At 45.6% G+C, this 20,765-nt stretch overlaps 1 protein-coding gene across 15 annotated transcripts in view; it reads left to right on the top strand.

Moving 5' to 3' along the window:
* Positions 1-20,506, top strand: part of ABI2 (abl interactor 2) — a 72,570-nt gene extending 52,064 nt beyond the window's left edge. For 2 of the 15 annotated variants that reach the window (XM_056861074.1, XM_056861072.1), the window contains 8 exons: positions 3,963-4,060; positions 4,944-5,090; positions 6,147-6,271; positions 8,939-9,112; positions 11,909-12,067; positions 16,268-16,354; positions 18,186-18,359; positions 20,223-20,506. In XM_056861074.1, the coding sequence (XP_056717052.1) occupies positions 3,963-4,060; positions 4,944-5,090; positions 6,147-6,271; positions 8,939-9,112; positions 11,909-12,067; positions 16,268-16,354; positions 18,186-18,359; positions 20,223-20,398 (1,140 nt within the window). In that variant the 3' untranslated portion in view covers positions 20,399-20,506. The remainder of the gene's footprint in view (positions 1-3,962; positions 4,061-4,943; positions 5,091-6,146; positions 6,272-8,938; positions 9,113-11,908; positions 12,068-16,267; positions 16,355-18,185; positions 18,360-20,222) is intronic. The other 13 variants (XM_056861079.1, XM_056861077.1, XM_056861078.1 and 10 more) reach the window with 7 other exon arrangements.
* The last annotated feature ends 259 nt before the right edge of the window (positions 20,507-20,765 follow it).

Raw genomic sequence — 20,765 nt, 5'->3', positions numbered from 1 at the left:
ATGCTTACTCAGGGGTAAGCCGCTGAACGGCAGGAGGAGTGACCAGAGCAGTAAATCTTCCGAGGAAACCTGCTCAGGGGTGCCGTTTGAACGTGATCCCCTGCGCGCCCCGCATGATCTGCGTGTTTACTCGGGAATAAGGCCAGCGTGGTTCCGAGCGACCCGCCGCAGCGGAGCAGTTCAAAGCCCCTGCCCCCTTCCCTGCACTCCCCGTTGCCCAGCTGGGAGTCCAGGGAAGTTGTTTTTTCTAAACTGAAACCTCAGTATTCAGGTTAAATTGCCGTGTTGGTACTTTGCAATAAATAAGTGGGTTTGGGGTTGCAGTTTGGGCACTCGGTCTCTAAAAGGTTCGCCATCACTGGTCTAGGATCTAGGGGTGTGCGTTCAGGTACTTCCAATCCAGAGCAATGCTTTTAATTGCCTGTTTGGTTTTGATTTGAAAATACCTGAAACAAAGCAAGGCACTTCCAAAATGTTAGGATTGATTCGGATTAATTCAGCCCTGTTTTCAATGGGTGGTAGACCTGGCCACTGGATGGTGGCCAGGTCTACTGATACCTGATATTCGCGATCCCAAAAATGTTCCTGCAGTGGATTTCAGAAATGATACTAGTACTCCCCAAATGATAATCATGTCCTTTCTGAAATAATGGAACTAAAACAAAATTGCACAAACCAAAAAGTTAAAATGAAACAGTGCACACCCCTAATAGAAGCACATTTGGAAAGTGGAAAGTTAAAACATTAATAAAGAATGCTTAAATGTATTTAAGGAGATGGAATCAATATTTGATAATTTTGGCATAATAGGTGGTACCTTTTTTGTGGGGGGAGGTATAATTTCTGTAGCAGTCAGTTGTTATTGTTTACTATAGGGAATAAAATGTCTCCTTTGCAACATTCTTAGCTTTCGTCCCCCCTCCTCGAATTAATATAATTTATCTAGCTTTTTGGATAAAGTAATTTCAGATTTTGAGCTGTTGAAACTTGACTTAAAGCACTCGAGTCTCTATTTCTTCAAAATACATTTCAGTAACTGGCCTTATAACCTTCACTGGCCTTAAAAATTGCAACATTTGGAATGAGATGTACCACAAATTGCTTCTCCCCCCCACTTGCACAAAGGCCTGTACATATTTGTTCTGAAAAAGACGAGCAAATAAAGTTGAAATTAAACAGTATATTTTAAGCTGTTTTTAAAAATTCATTATCTAAATACCAATAAATATTCTTAAAAGCCAAGTGTTTATCTTCAAATGATGTATTATTTTACTTTTAAATGTAGAAGAAACAAAATGTAGGGCCAGTGTGATCATTAGGTCTTTATTTGTAGCTGAAAAATTTTCACATAGACTGTAAGAAAACTGTTTAACAATTCATGGAGTATATTAGTCTTTATGCTAGACATGGATAAAATATTCTCCATGTGTTTGGCAGTGAATCCTTGGATATTAAGTGCAGAGAATGCAAGAGTTGTTTGCTCCAAAATATACTTGGAGAAAAAAGGATATTATTTGGCTGCTTTTATACAAACATCTTGAAACTTTGAGATAAGCCGGCTTTATTTAAAACTGAGAATTTTGTGTCTTCCTTGCTAGTCCAGCAACCTATTGGGGCTAAAAAAGGACTGAATTTTCATCATTGTTTCATTGAAAAGTTGTGATTGGAGCTCAGCAAAACATGGTTTTTAGAGTTGCCCAACTCAAAGGCCTGATGGAACATACTTTCCGCATTATGCCATGCCTCATGCAACATGATCATGGACTTCAACTTGTGCGTGGTGATGACAGAAGTCAAGGAGTTGATCATAAACACTGCTTGGGTTTTGAGGAAGAAATCTTCAGATGTTATATGCATTTTTACAAAAATGTCTGTACAAAAAGTGCACTTAATATAAAACACTTCTACAGAAATGAATGTTAGATGCAGAGTCTAGTATGTTGTGTAGGTGAGGAAGGGTAGCTTCCCAGGGCCACACCAACGACCTGGCATTTGAGCCCAGGTTAGCTTATTTTCCAGTGGCTCACTTCACCTAGTAAGCTATTTCTCTATGTAAATACAAGCCATTGCAATTTTCTCATTTCATTTGATTTATGTGGAAATAAATCATGATGTTTATTTCATGGAAAAAATCCGCAGAGATGCTGATGAGCACGAGACATTAATATTTCATATTTATGTAATCTGTCATCAAATAAATCAATGAAATGCCCACCAGCTCCTAAAAATGACAGGCACGAGAAGTTGCTATGGTGATACTATCATTTTTTTAACACCGCTAAGATGAGGAGGATCATCTCATTAGTATGCCTGAAAAGTTTCACTTTAGTTTGCAAGTAAAAAACTGCATAAGTTAAACATATATCTGTGAAAACTACTAATAAGGATGTAAAGCTCCAAGATAAATTAACACTTGAAATGTATTTTCTTTTTTGGTGTTACTCTGAAGTTCCAGGGCTGGTTATTGGCTCCTCAGGAGCTAACTGCATGGACTGGTAATTGAGCTTTGGCTGGATGGTGTTAGTTATAGAGCTCAGCTTTAACCACAGCAGTGGCTTGTTAAACCACAATGACAGCCAAATGCAATACTGTCCGGAAATAGCTCCGGGCTGAGGGATGCCTCCCTTGCTCGCGCCGACGAAGCCTTACCTGGGCTTTGTCTGGGGAGTGGGGGGCAGGGATCAAAGCAGCCAACAGCAGCTTCACCCAACAAGGCCAGCAGCATGACCAGGACCAGTGGGACAGGCCCAGCCTGGCAGCGGCGGGGATGAATCCGCTGGGGCAGGCTTTAGCGGAGGACAGTCCAGCCAGAAGGCCGAGCTTGCTTTCTAGGACTTGTAGAAGCCATCAGTGTTGCAGTGCAATGTGGGAGCACAGTGCAGTGGTTGTGAGCCACACTGAGCATGGTTAGAAAGGGGGTATAGAACATTTGAGCCCTGACCTGGATGGCCCAGGCTAACCTGATCTCGTCAGATCTCAGAAGCTAAGCAGGGTCGGCCTTGGTTAGTATTTGGATGGGAGACCACCAAGGAATACCAGGGTTGCTGTGCAGAGGAAGGCACTGGCAAACCACTTCTGTTAGTCTCTTGCCATGAAAATCCCCCCAAAAAGGGGTCACCATAAGTCAGCTGCGACTTGACGGCACTTTACACACACACACACACACAGAACATTTGAAGTTAAATAAAAAGTTCCATGAACTTACAGTGGTTACACTTTTCAGCAGAATGTGATTTGTCATTCATTGAGCCCGTGCCACGGCATTGCTCCTAAGAACCGGCCACAGTGGATACTTCTTTGTTCCTCATGTTTTGCAGAGGAGGTTTATCCCAGTGATTTTACGTGTTAAGAACTCATTCTCCATTCTAAGTATGCATTATAAAATAGTACAAAAAGTCGAAAAAAACCACAGGCTTTTTGAAACGAGCATCCTAACTGCTTTGAGAGACGCTTCACTCATTACGCTGTGACAAATGTGCATTTGCTACCACATGTATGTGTGGTGGGGAGCTGTAGCCAATCCCACTTCCCAGACATGTGCTTCTGTATGATACACGCAGCTAAAAAAATATGTCTTGTGTACATATGTGTTGCGTTTCTAGATGTGCAGGTAAATCGCATTATGGGGGTATAGACAAAGTGTCATGTGTGAAGTGACCTGCTGGACCTAGGAAGCAAAGCTTTCCATGAGATAGGGACACTGTGCCTCTTGGCCCAAAGTTAAGTGCAGCGGAGTAAAGATGCATGTGGTCTGACAGCAAGCAGTCACAAGTCCTTTGAGTTCAACTAATGACATTAAGCAAAGGAATCGATTCCTCGCAAAACATACGACCGCATTTTCTTTGACTGAATTGTTTGCACATTCCCCCGCCTCTTTAATGTCACAAATAAATTATCAGAGGAATCTTATTTAGTTGTGGTTTTAGTGAAGGTGGTTTTTCTTCCCATCACCTCTCATGCAGGTTAGTACACAGAATATGAAAATGGGGGGCCTGCCTCGTACTACACCGCCTACCCAGAAACCACCCAGCCCTCCAATGTCAGGGAAAGGAACCATTGGGTGAGTACTGTCCGGTGCGCTCCAGAAGGGGAACGGGGAGGATGCAAAAGGATTATCCAGGGGGGAATAATCCTTGTGTTTACTGTTGCTTCATGAAATGTCAGATTCGGGAATGCCAAAAATTGTAGTGTGGGATCTGGAGGTATTTTCCCTCCCTTCTCCTCTGACAGATTTATCTCATAGTATAGCCAAGAGGTAGTGATGAAGCCATTGGAAACGTTTGTTAAATATCTACTTTCTTCAGAAGCTTCTTGGGTTTTTAGTTGACACTGGTTTATAGAGTAGCTCTATGCTGTGTTCTGCTGTTTACCTGGAATAAGTAACTGGCTGTCATGAATGTCCTGTGGTTTCTAAATATAAAGAATGGGTGGCACCATCCAGTCCACTGCGGGTACAGCGCCAGTGCATGGAGGATTCCCATGTGCTTAACAGAGCCCTGCTTGTCCTGCCCTTCAAGCTAAAACAAGAATATACAGGTAGCTCAACAGGCCTTTAGGCGGTAGGAGAGGTCAGGCCCCAGATTTTCAAACCCCCAAGCGTCTCTCACCACTCCCCCCAGTACAGATTGTTTTCTGGAGCTCAAGCAAGCTGTATCAAGATGATAAGGTTGGATGGGAATATGGGAGGCACGCGCAGACCTTCTGTTCCTCCCGGCCATCCATTGTGCAGACTGTACATGTACTAGTGGGAAGGGGTGGGGGAGAAGACCCTGCTAAGCCTGTGGCACTTCTCCGTGGCCGCTCTGCTCACCGTGGACTGGATCGCGCTGTGCCCGGCCTCCCCAGTAGAACTGTGAGCAGGAGTTCGTCAGTGCCTTGCCCCAACGTCTGTGGTGTATTTCATTGTCTGAAATTGCTTCCATGCGTATGTTTTTCTTGTGTAGGCGTCACTCTCCCTATCGCACACTGGAGCCAGTGCGTCCTCCAGTGGTACCAAATGACTATGTACCTAGCCCTACCCGTAATATGGCTCCCTCGCAACAGAGCCCCGTTAGAACAGCTTCTGTGAATCAGAGGAATCGCACTTACAGGTATTCGGTCTCCTCCTGCACAAAATATTAACAACAACTAAGGCATAACCCTGCAGCTTCTAGCAATCTGCTTTTAAACCCCCTCTCCCTCCCCCACCCCTTAATTTAGAGCTTCATAAATTCACGTGGTTTCCTGTGAAATCCGTTGGGAGTTAAAAGGGAAACCACGATGCTTTTTTCCTCCCAAGTTGCATGACGTGCAATTTTTGTTGTTGTCTCTGACCGGTTTCTTCAGCTGCGGTATACAATCTGCGCGCTGAATTGTACAACAGAACAAATGAGATCTGAATGCCACTGTATCTGACCAATTTATTTTTGGTTGATGAATTTATTTTAGTCGCCTTTCGGCCACAGGATGCCCAAGGCAACACACAATGTCTAAAACGTTGTGCCTGTCGATAAGAGCGAGGCAGCGGTGAAGTCTGTAGTTGCTTCCTAGTGAAAGTAACGAAGCCCAGCGGTTTTCCACTGAACAGTTCTGAGGATCTGATGCTTGTGAAAATGTCGGTCACTCAGCATAGATTGTTCAGTAAACCACAGGAAGCATGGGTGAATTTGGTTTCCCCCCGCCGTGGGCTTCCAGAAGGCATCTCATAGCTGCAGAGGCCTTTGTCTGAGCTGTGGAAGTTGCTTAGCACAGAAAGGGACAGGTGCTCCCCCGCAGGCAGTCAAAAAAGTCAGAGTGTCAGTGAGATCTCTTGCGCTTGAAAACTGTTTTACCGCCTGCCTAATGGTGCGTCCATCAACAGCGTAAGCAATGCAGATAAAACCTGACTGTTACAAATATGGGGCCTTCTTTTTGTTCACCGGTGGTTTGTAATGTCCGGGGCCCTTGGGCATTTTCCTGGATTTAGCAGGGAGGTGTTTGTCTGCGGCTCGTGCATCTTAATTTTCGCTTAAAGCATCAGCAGATACTCTAAAAAACATATATATATGTGTTGCTTGTTTCTTTGTCCCCAAAACTGCAAAGGGGCCAGCTTCTGCCGTAAGGCTATTGTCCATCGTGGAATTGGATATAGATACCTGGGTGGTCTTTTTTTAAATGTATTTCTTCAGCAGCAGCGGGAGCAGCGGCGGAAGCCACCCCAGCAGTAGGAGCAGCAGTCGAGAGAACAGTGGCAGCGGCAGCGTGGGCGTTCCCATTGCTGTCCCAACGCCCTCCCCTCCCAGCGTGTATCCAGGTAAGCGGATCTCTCTCCTCCCCCTTTTCTTTGTACGTTCACTTAACGTATAAGAGCAGCCATTTATTTTCTGTAAACATGAATCGTTTTTCCTTTTCTCCCTAACCATGGAAGACCAAAGAGCATTTTGTGTGTTGCAATTAGAACAGGGGGTGTCAAACATAAGGCCTGCGGGCCGGATCCCGGCCCCTTGAGAGCTCTTATCCAGCCCGTGAGCCAGCTGAGGCAGTCACCCCCACCACTCTTGATCTGGGCTGGCGAGGCATGGTTCGGCCTGACCAAGTGACATTTATGTCACATCTGGCTCTTGTAACAATTAAGTTCGACACCCCTGGGTTAGACTGTCCTAACACTATTAATATGCCTTGTTTTTTTACTATTCTTTTGTGTGCCCTTGGGGTGAGAAACACAAGGTCTGTTTTAAGCTAGCAGAGACAGAAACACTTCTTCAGGTTTTTAGCCAAGCCAGTGGGCTCTGATGCACATATCCAGGCATGCGCTACTGAGTGTATTGTTGCACTCTGGGATTTCTGAGAACACACCCATTTTTTGTCCCATCTGTGAGTCAGAGGATCTGTGTTGCCTGTCTGCTGCATGGGTAGGTGTGTGCCTCCCTGGGTGTGAGTTCTGTTGTTTTTTTAAAAATCCAGTTCAGTACCTTCTAAATGCTCATAGATTACTGGAGTGGTGATTGGGCAAACAGAGAACATGTAATTGCTTTGGAGTGTAATTTGTTTTAGTCCTGCATGGGTTGAAAAACCCCAAACCATCCTTTATTGACCAGTTTATTTTGGAAGAGGTGGATAATCAGAGCAGTAGGTAATCAGACTTTTGTCCCAGAAAAGGTGGGGGTGAGGTATGTAATGCAGGTAGGCCGCAATCCCCAGGTTCTTCCATATCTTGTGTAAGCACACATGCACGCACCAATTCCTTCCTTTCTTGGTGGCAGATCTTCGTGTCAGATAGAATGCCAACCTTTCGGGCAGTTGTTGAAAGCACTGCAAGTTTAAGAAGGGGCACGGGAAAACTTGGGAAGTCTATTTAAAAAATAAAATAAAAATATATTACTCTTAGTAAAGGACTCAGTGGAACAGTTCATTCCATTCCATTCATTTTAAAATACCTTTTCCTTCTTTTTCAGTGTTGCTGCTGGGGTGCTTTTTTGAGAGGGGGCAATATGTGGGGTAGAGGAGCTCTAATCAGTACCTCCCCTGCTGTTTTCTCACTGAAAAATGCCATCCATGCCCCACTTAACCCCTGCTGGGGAAAGCTATTTGGTGTTTTTATTGTGACAAGTATCTTGGGGGGCGGGTGAGTTTGTTTAGAAAGATTCTTGTTGGGCAAAAAGTTCAACAGCTCTTTTAAGTATTCCCAGCAGTGTCATTTGGAAAAGAATGTTTCTTTTATAATAATCATGGAACTACATTTAACGGATACGTGGGCTTCTCAGTGCACTGGCCAAATGTTGGGGGTCTTGTTTCCCCCGTAGTGCAGAGAACATTTTGCTCATTAAAGTTATCAGCAGGAAGGGAAAGCCAGGTCATATAGGTTGGAGCTGTTATTTCAGAATATCTCCACAACAGGTATTCTTTCCAAGTCAGCCCATTTCACTTTATTTTTAATATCGTTTAACTGCTAGATTGTGGGGCTGGGAAGTATAATTGCTGCACAGACCTGATCACCAGTTGGTTCATAAAACCCAGATCAGAGTAAGTAAGAGAAACGGCGCGGAAGTGAATTTTGACTGCTGCGTCAACGTAAAATGACGGTGGAGCTGTAACGTTACTACATTGCGCGATGAGCTGATGTGGAAATGGAATTATCCTTTTTGCAAATTATGTTCTGCGCACTTAAACGGTTGTCAGAATTTGAAAATACTGAAAATGCATCATATTTGTTGGGGTCATTTGGATTTGAGGTCTTATCCGCAGACATTTTTAATGATACTTCTGCTTGGGGAGGCAAACATAATAGGATGCTGGGATTCGTAAATAATCTAGTTCTGGTTTGGAAATATAAAATGAATGCCACGGTTTATATTTCTGTACCATTTTGAGAAGCAGCAGTAGATTTCTAGAGCTAACAATAGGGAAGCGGTAAGGGTTTTTTTGTGTGCTCTCCTTAAATTAACTCGCATGAAGAATTTGCAGAAGCATTGAAGTCTTGAAGTCGATAGAAGCGCGCCTCTTCCTCAGCGCTGGCAACAAAATCAGCAAGGTTGATATTTAGGGAGAAAACAAGATTTGTTTCTTGTGCCAAAAATGAGGCTAGATTGCAGTTAACTTTTCTGTGATGTATGTAATTTACTTGAATGAGCTAAAGTGGCATATGCCAAGTAGAAGAAGGGCTGGGTAAATTGCCGAGCTGTTTCCTGAGGGGGACAAACCATGGCGTGGTGGGCAAGCGAAGTGGAGGATATGTTCTTTTCTTGGCTGTCTCCACCGGTTCCTTTTTCTTCCCCCCCTCGCTGCATTCAACAGGGGTAACGCTTTCCCATCAGAAACCACATTCTATTATCCCCTCCTCCATCGCTTTTGTCCCCCCCCCCCGCTGGAACTTGAAACATTAATAGAACATCTAACACCAAAATACTCAAAACGGCTTTTCTGAACCTTTGCTAACCCAGGCTCCTGATTAACTCCTCCTCTTCCTCTTCTTTTCACATAGCCCCCGCCAGCTCAATTGGCTCTTCTCCCCTTCCTGCTACTTCTGCCCCTGCTCCTCTCCCTCCTGCCCCGTCCTCTGCCGCCCCAGATGCTGCCGCTGCCGCGGGGGCTCAGCCCCTGGCCGATGGCTTCACTTCTCCAACTCCCCCTGCCGCCTCTTCCGCTCCTTCCGCAGGTGAGTGTGTTTTATTCTCTGAAGGCAGCTGAACCAAAGATGTGAATGACTGTCTTAGGGCTGACCGACAGACTGAGGGTCATCTCCCTCCCCCCCCCAGGTTTCTCAATAAGAATAAAGTTAAAGTAACTAGCATGCCTTGCCCACTGTTTCCATGTTTCAGACAGCTAAACTGTCTGCTTGGCAAAATCCCTCGTGTAACATACCAGGATCCAACATGATGCATCTTGGACAAGGGCCGTTGGACAAGTCCATGAGTTCTTGAAAGAATAATAATAAGTATTGTCGAAGGCTTTCACGGTCAGAGTTCATTGGTTCTTGTAGGTTATCCGGGCTGTGTAACCATGGTCTTGGTATTTCCTTTCCTGACGTTTCGCCAGCAGCTGTGGCAGGCATCTTCAGAGGAGTAACACTGAAGGACAGAGACACTGTCCTTCAGTGTTACTCCTCTGAAGATGCCTACCACAGCTGCTGGCGAAACGTCAGGAAAGAAAATACCAAGACCACGGTTACACAGCCCGGATAACCTACAAGAACCAATAATAATAAGTTGGTTTTTATATGCCGACTTTATTTACCACTTAAGGGAGACTCAAACCGGCTTACAATCACTTTCCCCTCCCCTCCCCACAACAGACACCCTGTGAGGTAGGTGAGGCTGAGAGAGCTGTGACTAGCCCAAGGTCACCCAGCTGGCTTCTGTGTAGGAGTGGAGAAACAAATCCAGTTCACCAGATTAGCCTCCACTGCTCATGTGGGAGGAGTGGGGAATCAAACCCGGTTCTCTAGATCAGACTCCATCACTCCACACCACTGCTCTTAACCACTACACCATGCTGGCTCTCTAAATAATAAGATGGTTTCATTTTTTCTTATTGAGCTTCCGTTGCACCACAGCTGAAACCAACCAAATCATTTTTGCAGACAGGCAGATCTGGAATGCCAGTATTTCAGCACTATCTTTAGAACTCTCAACAGTAAAAAGTTCTTCGCTGCTTTCTTTTTTTGGCGGCGGACAGCTTTGCTGACGATATTGGGTGATCTGAGTAGTTGGCTTTCTGGTGTATGAAGTGTAAAGAACGGTTTTACAAATTCTCACCTTTTATTTATTTACTTCATTTATACCCTTTCTTCCTCCCCAGCGGGGACCAAAGAGCCTTGCATCATTCTCCAGTTTTATCCTCACACCAACCCTGCGATGAAGGTTAAGCTGAGAACGTATGACTGACCCAGTGTCCCCCAGCAGGCTTCCGTGGCAGTGTGAGGATTTGAATCTGGGTCTCTCAGATCTTAGTCCAACACTGTGACTGCTACACCACACCAAATCTCTTATATCATGGGTCATCAATCTTTTTGTTAATGAGAACTACTTCTGAGTAATGGAAAACATTACTCCCCCCAGAATGTTACAAAGTTTTATGCCATAGGAAGACTACCAGAAACAAAGCTATCAGCTGAGCAGCACAGAGAAAAATCCGATTTTTTTTAAAAACAACCTTAGAGCCGATCTCTTTATCTTTTCCTACATCTTCTACGAGATACCTGTGGTACTCTGCAGCAGCTGCCAAGCTACTGGATGCGTATGGGCTATCAGTTGGAAAACCCTGCCTTACATGCACCACAGTCTTTTTGTTCTTGGGGTTTTACCTAAATGACTTATTCTAGCAACTCTTCGTTAAGACGTGGATTTCCAAAAATTGAAATTCAGTATTTTTGAGGTCCGTGAAATCCACACCTGATGCTTCAAATGCACATCCCGGTTCTGAGAAACTTTGAATTTTGGTGTAGAAAGAGTTGATTGGCCCATAATGAAACAAAGAGTTTTTGGCTTGGCTTCCACAGACAATACCCCAGGAACAGCATGAGGGGGAAGTCCGAGATTTGTAGTGGGTGGAGTGAATAGGTGAAAATCTCGCACCCCTCCCCCGGGTTGCGTTAGGAGAAATTTATTGCAGGATCCAAGCCTTGAAGATCTTATGCCTGTGAAAAGTATCATGCTTTGAAGCATTGAGGCAGCTCTGCTTTGGGGTTTAGAGGGGGAGGGACATCCGCCCCACCACAAAGAAGTAAGCAGGAGAAGCCGTGGTCTGCCAGTAACCACATGCAAGTAATTCAGAATTCTCTGAGCTGTCAAACCAATTCAAACTTGGTGCAACAGCAGTTCACGTGTGCATGTGCATCTCTTGATGCTGCTGCATTTGATTCACGGTTGCATGTGTGAGCTGTTTGGGGCCATATGAAAGTTTGCTTGGTTCTACTAGCCTTGTTCATGCAGGTCCAGCTGCGTTAGATGTTGCTTATCATGCTGAAGGTCTGCCTTTGAACTGCCCCTGAATGTTGATTTGTTCTTAAAAATCAGAGAGAGCACATTGGATTCTGTGCCCACTCCCATGTGTGTTTGGTTAGCTGCTTTCAGAGCTTACAGACTCCATCCGGAGCACTGCCATTCTTGTGTGCGCACTCCTCCGGGTAGGACCGTACCCATCATCTGCACACATTATTCCATTTGATAACAACAATTTCTGTTAACACTGTAAAGCATGTTGCCTTCTAAAAAAATTGTCATCGACTTATCCTTTCTAACATACATTTCCTATCAATGGAATCACTGCTTTTAAAAATGTTTAGAATGGTAGGTTTTGTATCCAGCCAGTGAAATCGTCTGAGCTGGCTCCCATTATGACAAATGGCATTGTCTTTAGAGGAACCTAATTTTAATGTGTTGTGATCGCATTGAAGTCCTGGCTTTGGTTTTCTTGGTCCCTCTTTCATGCGTTCTTTCTCCTTCCCCGACAGGTCATCCTGTTCAGTTCTACAGCATGAACAGACCTGTTACTCGGCACACCCCTCCCACAATAGGGGGATCTTTGCCATACAGGCGTCCTCCCTCCATCACTTCACAGAACAGCCTTCAAAACCAGGTGAACGGAGGACCGTTTTATAGCCAGAACCCAGGTGAGACTGCGGTGCCAGTGGAGAGAATTCACTGCTCTGATGCAATGCTATGCAGTGTGTAAGGACTTGAATTACATACGTGTTACAGTACCTCTTCCTCCACTCTCCTTGATAACGTTTGGTAAAAAGCGCATCGCAGAATATTATCTGATGTCCCCTGCTTCCTGGAGGTGTCAGCCCAAAATTTGGAGCACAGGAAGAAAATGCCAACCATCATGGCATGCATTTAAAAACAAATCCAAAACAAGTTTGCTGTAGCTTTGTGCCTCCCATAAGACAGTTAACTCTGCCCAGTTTTGAGAAGGTATTTGGTTGGCTTGTCTGCATGCGTTTTGTTTTGTTTTAATATAGCAGTTGTGAGCGCCAAGAAGTGGAGGGTGACAGACTGCTAATTGTTAGGGTGGCTTGCCCAGACCTGGATGGCCCAGGCTAGCCTGATCTCCCCAGGTCTCAGAAGCTAAGCAGGGTTGGCCCTGGTTAGTATTTGGATGGGAATCCACCAAGGAAGTCCAGGAAGAATTTTCTAACTGTGAGAGTGGTTCCTCAGTGGAACAGGCTTCCTCGTGAGGTGGTGAGCTCTCCTTCCCTGGAGATTTTAAAGCAGAGGTTAGATGGCCATCTGTCAGCAATGCTGATTCTATGACCTTAGACAGATCATGAGGGGGAGGGCATCTTGGCCATCTTCTGGGCATGGAGTAGGGGTCACTGGGCGGGAGGTAGTTGTGAATTTCCTGCATTGTGCAGGGGGTTGGACTAGATGACCCTGGTGGTCCCTTCCAACTCTATGATTCTGTTCTATGGTTGTTACACAGAAGAAGATGATGGCACACCATCCCTCAACGGTTGTAGCCTTGAAATCCCAACAGGGTTGCCACAAGTGAGCTGTGACTTGATGGCACTTTTCACCACCATCAGGGCGGCTTACATTTTTGTTGGGGAAATAATCGGTTTTACTTCTGGTCCATACCCTTGAAGTGACTGGTATAGAGAAGGCTCTGTCACATTCCTAGCGTAGCCTAGTCAGTCGGACAGCAGTCTCTCTCGAAAAGAGGCTTAACTTTGTTCAAACAAATTTGCACACTGCATCTCTGAGGTCTGTGTCTGAACATCATTCCCTGGATGACGTAATACTCTTCCCTCAGTATAAAAAACTTCCCTGCTCAAGAAAAAACTTGTTGGGAGAAGAGCTCTAGCTTTCTGTGAGTGCTGCAGTGTTGTGTTTTTTTGGGGGAAAGTGTGATAAATCAGAGTAGTTCACTCCATGTGCACATACTTTATGCTTCTAACCTTGACTTTCTGCCAACCCTCGGTAGGCAAGGCTGCGAGTGACTTGCCAGTGTGGGGGGCCTGATGAACCCTGTATCCCAGCCTCTCTTTCTGCCTGCTGGATTGTGCTCCCAAACGTTTTACATCGAGGCAGTGATGTGCTTAGCCCAGTTCCTCCATCCATGCGCCCAAGCTGCCTTTTACTGAATCCAACCCTTGGTCCATCAAAGTCAGTATTGCTTGCTCAAACTGGCAACGGCTCTCCAGGGTCTCAGGCAGAGGTCTTCCCCATCACCTACTGCCTGGTCCTTTTAACTCAGTGGTTCCCAACCTTTTTTTGACCAGGGACCACTAGGACTTTTTTGTTCGGTGCAGGGACTCCAAAGTTCAAAATAAAAATTCCTAGAATTTGAAAATAAACTTTAATCATAACTATTGTCGAAGGCTTTCACGGTCAGAGTTCATTGGTTCTTGTAGGTTATCTGGGCTGTGTAACCGTGGTCTTGGTATTTTCTTTCCTGACGTTTCGCCAGCAGCTGTGGCAGGCATCTTCAGAGGAGTAACATTGAAGGACAGTGTCTCTCAGTGTCAAGTGTGTAGGAAGAGTAATATATAGTCAGAAAGGGGTTGGGTTTGTGGTATATTAACATACCACACCCTCATTAGCACATTATCTTGATACTTACAGGACAATGGTTAGCACATTACCTTATTACTTTTTGCAGGACAATGATTCAGCTCAAACCCAACCCCTTTCTGACTATATATTACTCTTCCTACACACTTGACACTGAGAGACACTGCCCTTCAGTGTTACTCCTCTGAAGATGCCTGCCACAGCTGCTGGCGAAACGTCAGGAAAGAAAATACCAAGACCACGGTTACACAGACTGGATAACCTACAAAAACCAATTTAATCATAACTGTTAGTTAAACATTAAACTTAGAATAATATTTGAATATATTTTTTATAATAGAGAGTTTTTAATTGAAAATATTATGGGTTTATAACTTTGTTTTGCGGACCTTAATTTAGTTCTCATGGACCCCTGGGGGTCCCCGGACCCCCGGTTGGGAACCAGTGTTTTAACTGGAGATGCCGGGGATTGAACCTGGGACCTTCTGCATGCCAAGCAGATGCTTTGTCACTGAGCCACGGCCCCTCTCCTAAAGCTGCACTTCATACATGAACACACATGAAGCTGCCTTATACTGAATCAGACCCTTGGTCCATCGAGGCCAATATTGCCTACTCAGACTAGCAGTGGGTCTCAGGCAGAAGAGGTCTTTCCCATCACCTACTGCCACATCTTTTTAACGGGAGATGCCTGAGATTGTACGATGCATATAGTTGCAAAGAGACATGTATGTGCGCATACTGGCTGCATCGCTTTGTATGTGAAACGTTTTGCGTTATCAGTGTGCTTTGTGTTCGGCAAAACATTACACTGTTAGGTGTGGTAAGTTGCCTCTCCTGCAGGCTGCAGGAGAGAGGCTGTTTTAAAAGACTGACCTTCCAAGTTCCCCCTCCCACTCAATACAAAAATGGTTTTCCCTTCTGATATTCACTTCCTTTTGTATGTGTGTGTAGATGGATGGCTCTTTACCAGTCACTGTTTCTTGAGGAATGTACCTCAGAAGAAGCCAAATAGCTTGTAAATAAGTTACATAACTCTAATTCAGTCTGTTTAGTCAAGAGGAAAGTCATGTATTAAAGGGCTATTTGCATGAACAGTAAATCACAAAGAGAATAATTTCCCTGTGGCAAAGCAGCAAATGAGGAACGGTTTGTAAACGTTGGGTTTTAGTTGCTTAGAGGGATGCTTGGCTCAGCAGGATCCAGGGACTTTGGCTTCTTCCAGTGCAGAAGCAACAGATGCCTAACAGTGACCTATTGTGTGAAGAGGGCTGCTGGAGACCCCCAGATTGCTGTCGAACCAGGAAAGGAAGAATTGGCAGTATGGGGAGGGAGCAAGACGCATCTTTTGGTGGGGGGGGGGCTGCTTGTTAATTTTACAGAGAAAGAGCGTTGGAAGCAAAATGCCCCTGTGGATGTGGGGGCCAGAAAGGGAAAGGGACTCGCCTCCTCTGTTAGTTGCCGTGTTCAAAAAGGCACCTGTAATGTGAGAAAGCCCTGCAAGGATGCGTGCTGGAATGTAGCACCTGCCCAGCCATTCACACATTATTATAGACACGTTTGAGGCAAGGAAAAGAACAAGGGAGCGTGGGCACAGATGCTGGATTGTCGGTTTGCATCTTCTTCAGCAGCCCGCAGCTGGAAGGAAGGCTCTTGGCGTCTTAAAAACTGGCCTTCGCTGGACGCTGTTGCACAGAAACAAACGGCATCCGTTCACTTTGAAGGCAGACAGCTGTGTGCAGCTGCTTAAGGTCACCGTTGACCTCTCTGGGGAAAAGTATATACAGGATGTTCTCTTTGAGTTTTTCAATCTGTGCAGTTTTGCTCAAAGCCCTCGTGGAGTTGGGCTTAATCACACACAAGGGCTTCTCTGAAATCCCTGTGAAATAGCGAGAACGCTCAGTTTGCCAAAGCCTTCCGTTCATAGCTTTGCACAAAGTCAGAGACACCTGGAGTGTCAAATTATTCGAAATCGCTGCCTAATGGTGTTGTCTGGGCCTTGGTCTGATCCAGCAGGGCCGTTCTTATGTCTGCAACTTGAGTTTCCCTCTGTGCTTTGAAATGATCACAGTTTGTAAGGGAAACAGAGCTGTAAACTCTGGTCCTCTCTAGCAATAAGGGTCATGCAGAAATGGAGCACAGGAAAGGCTGTGTGGATTCAGAAGTAATTCCACTACCTTTTCCATAATCGTTAAAGTGGTGGAACGTTTTCAATCCTATCTTTCTCTGGGAACCACAGCAGATGTTGTTGAAACTCAAATGTCTTTTCTGATCTTCTTCTTGCTCCTCTGTTGCAGTGTGTCTTGCGCCCCCGCCGCCCTCCATCCTGCAGGTAACTCCTCAGTTACCACTCATGGGATTTGTGGCCAGAGTTCAGGAAAATAGTAAGTGTGCCTTTTCAGATTTTTGAGCTTCAACATTCTCTGCGCGTGCCGGCTGTGAGTGATCAAGTGTCCTCAGACCACAACTCCTTTTATTGTATCTTTTCTCACCCCAAATCATGCAGAGGTTCCACGTTGTCCATTTTGTTCATAAACCACTTAAGTAAATTCTTTCTGGTTTTAGCCAGCAGGTGAGTACACATGAACATATGAAGCTGCCTTATACTGAATCAGACCCTTGGTCCATCAAAGTCTGCTCAGACCGGCAGCGGCTCTCCAGGGTCTCAGGCAGAGGTCTTTCACATCACCTACCTGCCTAGTCCCTTTAACTGGAGATGCTGGGGATTGAACCTGGGACCTTCTGCATGCCATATCTACCACTGAGATATGGCCCCTCCCCTAGTAGCACATTTTGTATTGAGTGATGCTATGGATCAACAGAAGGGTGAGGGGAAGTATTTTTCACATCTGTCATTCCCAGCAGAGTTGTTGTTTATCAAATTTGGGGGGGCATAGGTCATGTTTGCCTCAGTATAATTGAAGAGGAAAGATGTTCTTTTAGCCAGGCATCTTCGTCCACTCTAATCACTCTAAAGGGTTAAGGGCTGGCAGCTGCTTAGATGGGATACAAATCTCTAAAAACTGGCCCTTTTATGGAAATGTTTGGTGTCCGTACAGAGTTACCGTGACCTGAGAGATCTAGGAAGACTTGGGGTCACCTATGGACTCCTCACACACGTGCTTCTGGCTAAGTGGAGGGGGAGAAGCAATGAGAAATCTAAAGCACTTCACTGAATAAGTAATGCACTCCGGCACGAAGTTTAAGCGCTGAAAAATGTGCTGGACTCCCATTGGTGCTGGACTCAGGTGTGTGCCAGGCTTCTTCTTCTGGCCTGGATCTCGAGGAAAGAGTGCCAGTTTGAGACAAAATGCTAGTTTCTGGTGCTGTGTTGAAGAATGCAGGCGTGCAGCTTAATGGAGTTGGGTTTCTCCCCCTGCAAACTTGGATTCTTAGGTAGGGTTTAATTGTGGCTCGGTATCCCCTTGCTAAGAGCTTGGTAAGTGCCCCATGGCAAGCTGAGGTACTGCAGTCCAAGCTCTGCTCACGACCTGCGTTCAATCCCGACGGAAGTTGGTTTCCAGTAGCCGGCTCAAGGTTGACTCAGCCTTCCATCCTTCCGAGGTCGGTAAAATGAGTACCCAGGTTGCTGTGGGTAAAGCGTAGAAGACTGGGGAAGGCAGCTGCAAACCACCCCATAAACATAGTCTGCCTAGGAAACGTTATGTGATGTCACCCCATGAGTCAGTAATGACCCGGTGCTTGCACAGGGGACTTAAAGGTAAAGGTAGTCCCCTGTGCAAGCACCAGGTGATTACTGACCCATGGGGTGACATCACATCCTGACGTTTACTAGGCAGACTATGTTTACAGGGTGGTTTGCCAGTGCCTTCCCCAGTCGTCTACATTTTACTCTCAGCAAGCTGGGTGCTCATTTTACTGACCTTGGAAGGATGGAAGGCTGAGTCAACCTTGAGCTGGCCACCTGAAACTGATTTCAGGGGGCTTACCTTTACCTTTATCCCCTTGAATGAAAGGAAAACGAAGTTCCATTAAGCTATGCACCCACACGTGTATGCTATGGCATAACTGGACTTAGTCTTCAATTGCCATTCCTTCATTGTGTTGCGTGTGAGAAGGGAGGCGGAAGAGGGCAGGCGTGGGCACAAGCCTGGCTCACGCTGACTTCGTGCACCTTTTGATTCTGTCGCGGTTAAGTGGGACACCTGGAGGCGGCCCCTGGAACTCCCCTGTGGATTTTTGCTCTTCTCTCAGTTTCAGATACTCCTCCTCCCCCACCTCCTGCAGATGAGCCGGTATTTGACGAATCCCCACCGCCACCCCCTCCTCCCGAAGATTATGAGGAGGAGGAAGCCGCCGTTGTGGAATACAGCGACCCCTATGCGGAGGAAGACCCACCGTGGGCACCAAGGACCTACTTGGAGAAAGGTAGGTTTGGGGGAGATTTCAGAGGAGAATGGATAGAGAAGCAAAAGTCTGCTGCAGTCCTTTGCCAGCAGTGAACCAGCATACATTTTACTGATGTCGCTGTATCTTTGAGATCCTTTGCCAGAGTGAAAAGAGATTAATTCAGTGCCGATGAAGTTATTGCTTTCCTCCCTTCTTGTGTGGAGGACACCCTGCTCTCCCTCTGTAGGATGCACAAGAAGAAGAGTTGGTTTTTATATGCCGACTTTCTCTTACCACTTAAGGAAGAATCAAAGCGGCTTACAATCACCTTCCCTCCCCCTCCCCACAAGAGACACCCTGTGAGGTAGGTGGGGCTGAGAGAGCTCTGAGAGAGCTGTGACTAGCCTGAGGTCACCCAGCTGGCTTCATGTGAAGGAGTGGGGAAACCAACCCGGTTCCCCAGATTAGCCTCTGCCGCTTATGTGGAGGAGTGGGGAATCAAACCCGGTTCTCCAGCTCAGAGTCCTCCTCTCCAAACCACTGCTCTTAACCACTACACCACGCTGGAGTGAATACGTTCACAAGGAGTGGTTAAGTTCTCAATTAGTATTGTGTATACTGGAAAGGAAGAGGACTCTGAATGCAAGATGATTCCTCTTAAAAAAGATATATACAAACAAAAATTGTATCTGGAACTTATTTCTTACCTTGTTGTGGGGTTGGGTTGTAGTTTTCGTATATATCTAGGTGATTTATATAGATTTTTGTATGCTTTTGGTGGGGGGGACTGCTTGTTAATTTTACAGAGAAAGAGCGTTGGAAGCAAAATGCCCCTGTGGATGTGGGGGCCAGAAAGGGAAAGGGACTCGCCTCCTCTGTTAGTTGCCGTGTTCAAAAAGGCACCTGTAATGTGAGAAAGCCCTGCAAGGATGCGTGCTGGAATGCAGCACCTGCCCAGCCATTCACACATTATTATAGACGCGTTTGAGGCAAGCAAAAGAACAAGGGAGCGTGGGCACAGATGCTGGATTGTCGGTTTGCAATCTTCTTCAGCAGCCCGCAGCTGGAAGGAAGGCTCTTGGCGTCTTAAAAACTACGGAGTAACGGGACTCTTTCCAGGGAACTTAAAAACTGGCCTTCGCTGGACGCTGTTGCACAGAAACAAACGGCATCCGTTCACTTATAAACTGTTTAGATTCTTTAGCCTGGTGTTGTCAGTTTCTATTGTACATCGTTATCTACAGCACTATATATTTTGCATGGAATGAGCAATGGCAGGGAGGCTATGGTTAACAGTGAGCTGTACGGAGGACCCGTTTGTTTCATTTGGGAGGCAGCTCCTGTCTATTCTTGCTCCATCATTTTGTGGTTTGAGTAAAAAAAACCAGAAGGCTACATACAAGTCTTTGTATCTGATTTTCCCTGCATTTAGGAAAACTATAAGCAGGTGTTTGTTTGTTTTTGAACACACAGCACCTTCCGTTTTATCTCTTCTGTCAAGTGAAAATGGAGTCCCCTGTTAATGACTTCCACAGAAGAGTTGAGTGAGTTGGTCTTCTGTGAGGTCCTAGACAGGCTTCTCCCTTTCCTTGTAGCTGCAGTTGCTTGGTTACTGCTAATGTAACATTTCCCATGGCTGTTGTGAGAACGGTGGCACAAAATCGCCCCCTCTCAACTTTAAGAATTCCAAAATTTGAAAGTAAAATGTGTTTTGAAATGTCTAAACTAGTTTTTCAGAGCTGCCAAAGTATGCAGATACGGAGGAAAATTGTTAGTAATTGTTAGAGACGTTCCCACTGTTCTAGAAGAAAGAACGCCCAGCTGAAACCTATTTGTTACTTGAAATCTGGGGGGAAATGCTGCTTCCTTCAGTCGCGTCATTCTCTTTGTGTTTGCTCCTAGTGGTGGCGATCTACGACTACACTAAAGACAAGGAGGATGAACTCTCCTTTCAAGAAGGGGCCATCATCTACGTCATAAAGAAAAACGACGACGGGTGGTATGAGGGCGTCATGAACGGAGTAACGGGACTCTTTCCAGGGAACTATGTGGAGTCCATCATGCACTACTCGGAGTGAAGACCGCCGTGGCAAAGGACAGACGGGCACCTCTGTTGCCAGGAGTGTTGTTGGGCTTCCTAGATCTCCACCAGCGCCTGGGGGAATCTGGGCAAGTGAACTGAAGGATAGAAGGATCATTGTAATACAACCACTCTTTATTTTTGTCCCTTCTCTCCCCCCCTCCCATTTTTATAAAATAGTGATCTGAGTTGTTTGAAGAAAATGGCTCTTCCATTTGCTAGCAGCAGCTGAACCGATTTGACACATTTCAAAAAAGCCGATCGGGTAAGGCGTAGAAACGGGAGGTGTAGTGAACTTGCCAATGTAATTGATCCATTGCTCAAATTGTGACCCCGTTCAGTCAAGACATGGGATTTTTCTCAGG

Source organism: Euleptes europaea, chromosome 15 (assembly GCF_029931775.1).
Source record: "Euleptes europaea isolate rEulEur1 chromosome 15, rEulEur1.hap1, whole genome shotgun sequence".
Taxonomy (NCBI): Eukaryota; Metazoa; Chordata; class Lepidosauria; order Squamata; family Sphaerodactylidae; genus Euleptes; species Euleptes europaea.
Note: the sequence above shows the minus strand (reverse complement) of the source record. Positions and strands in the feature narration are given on the sequence as shown.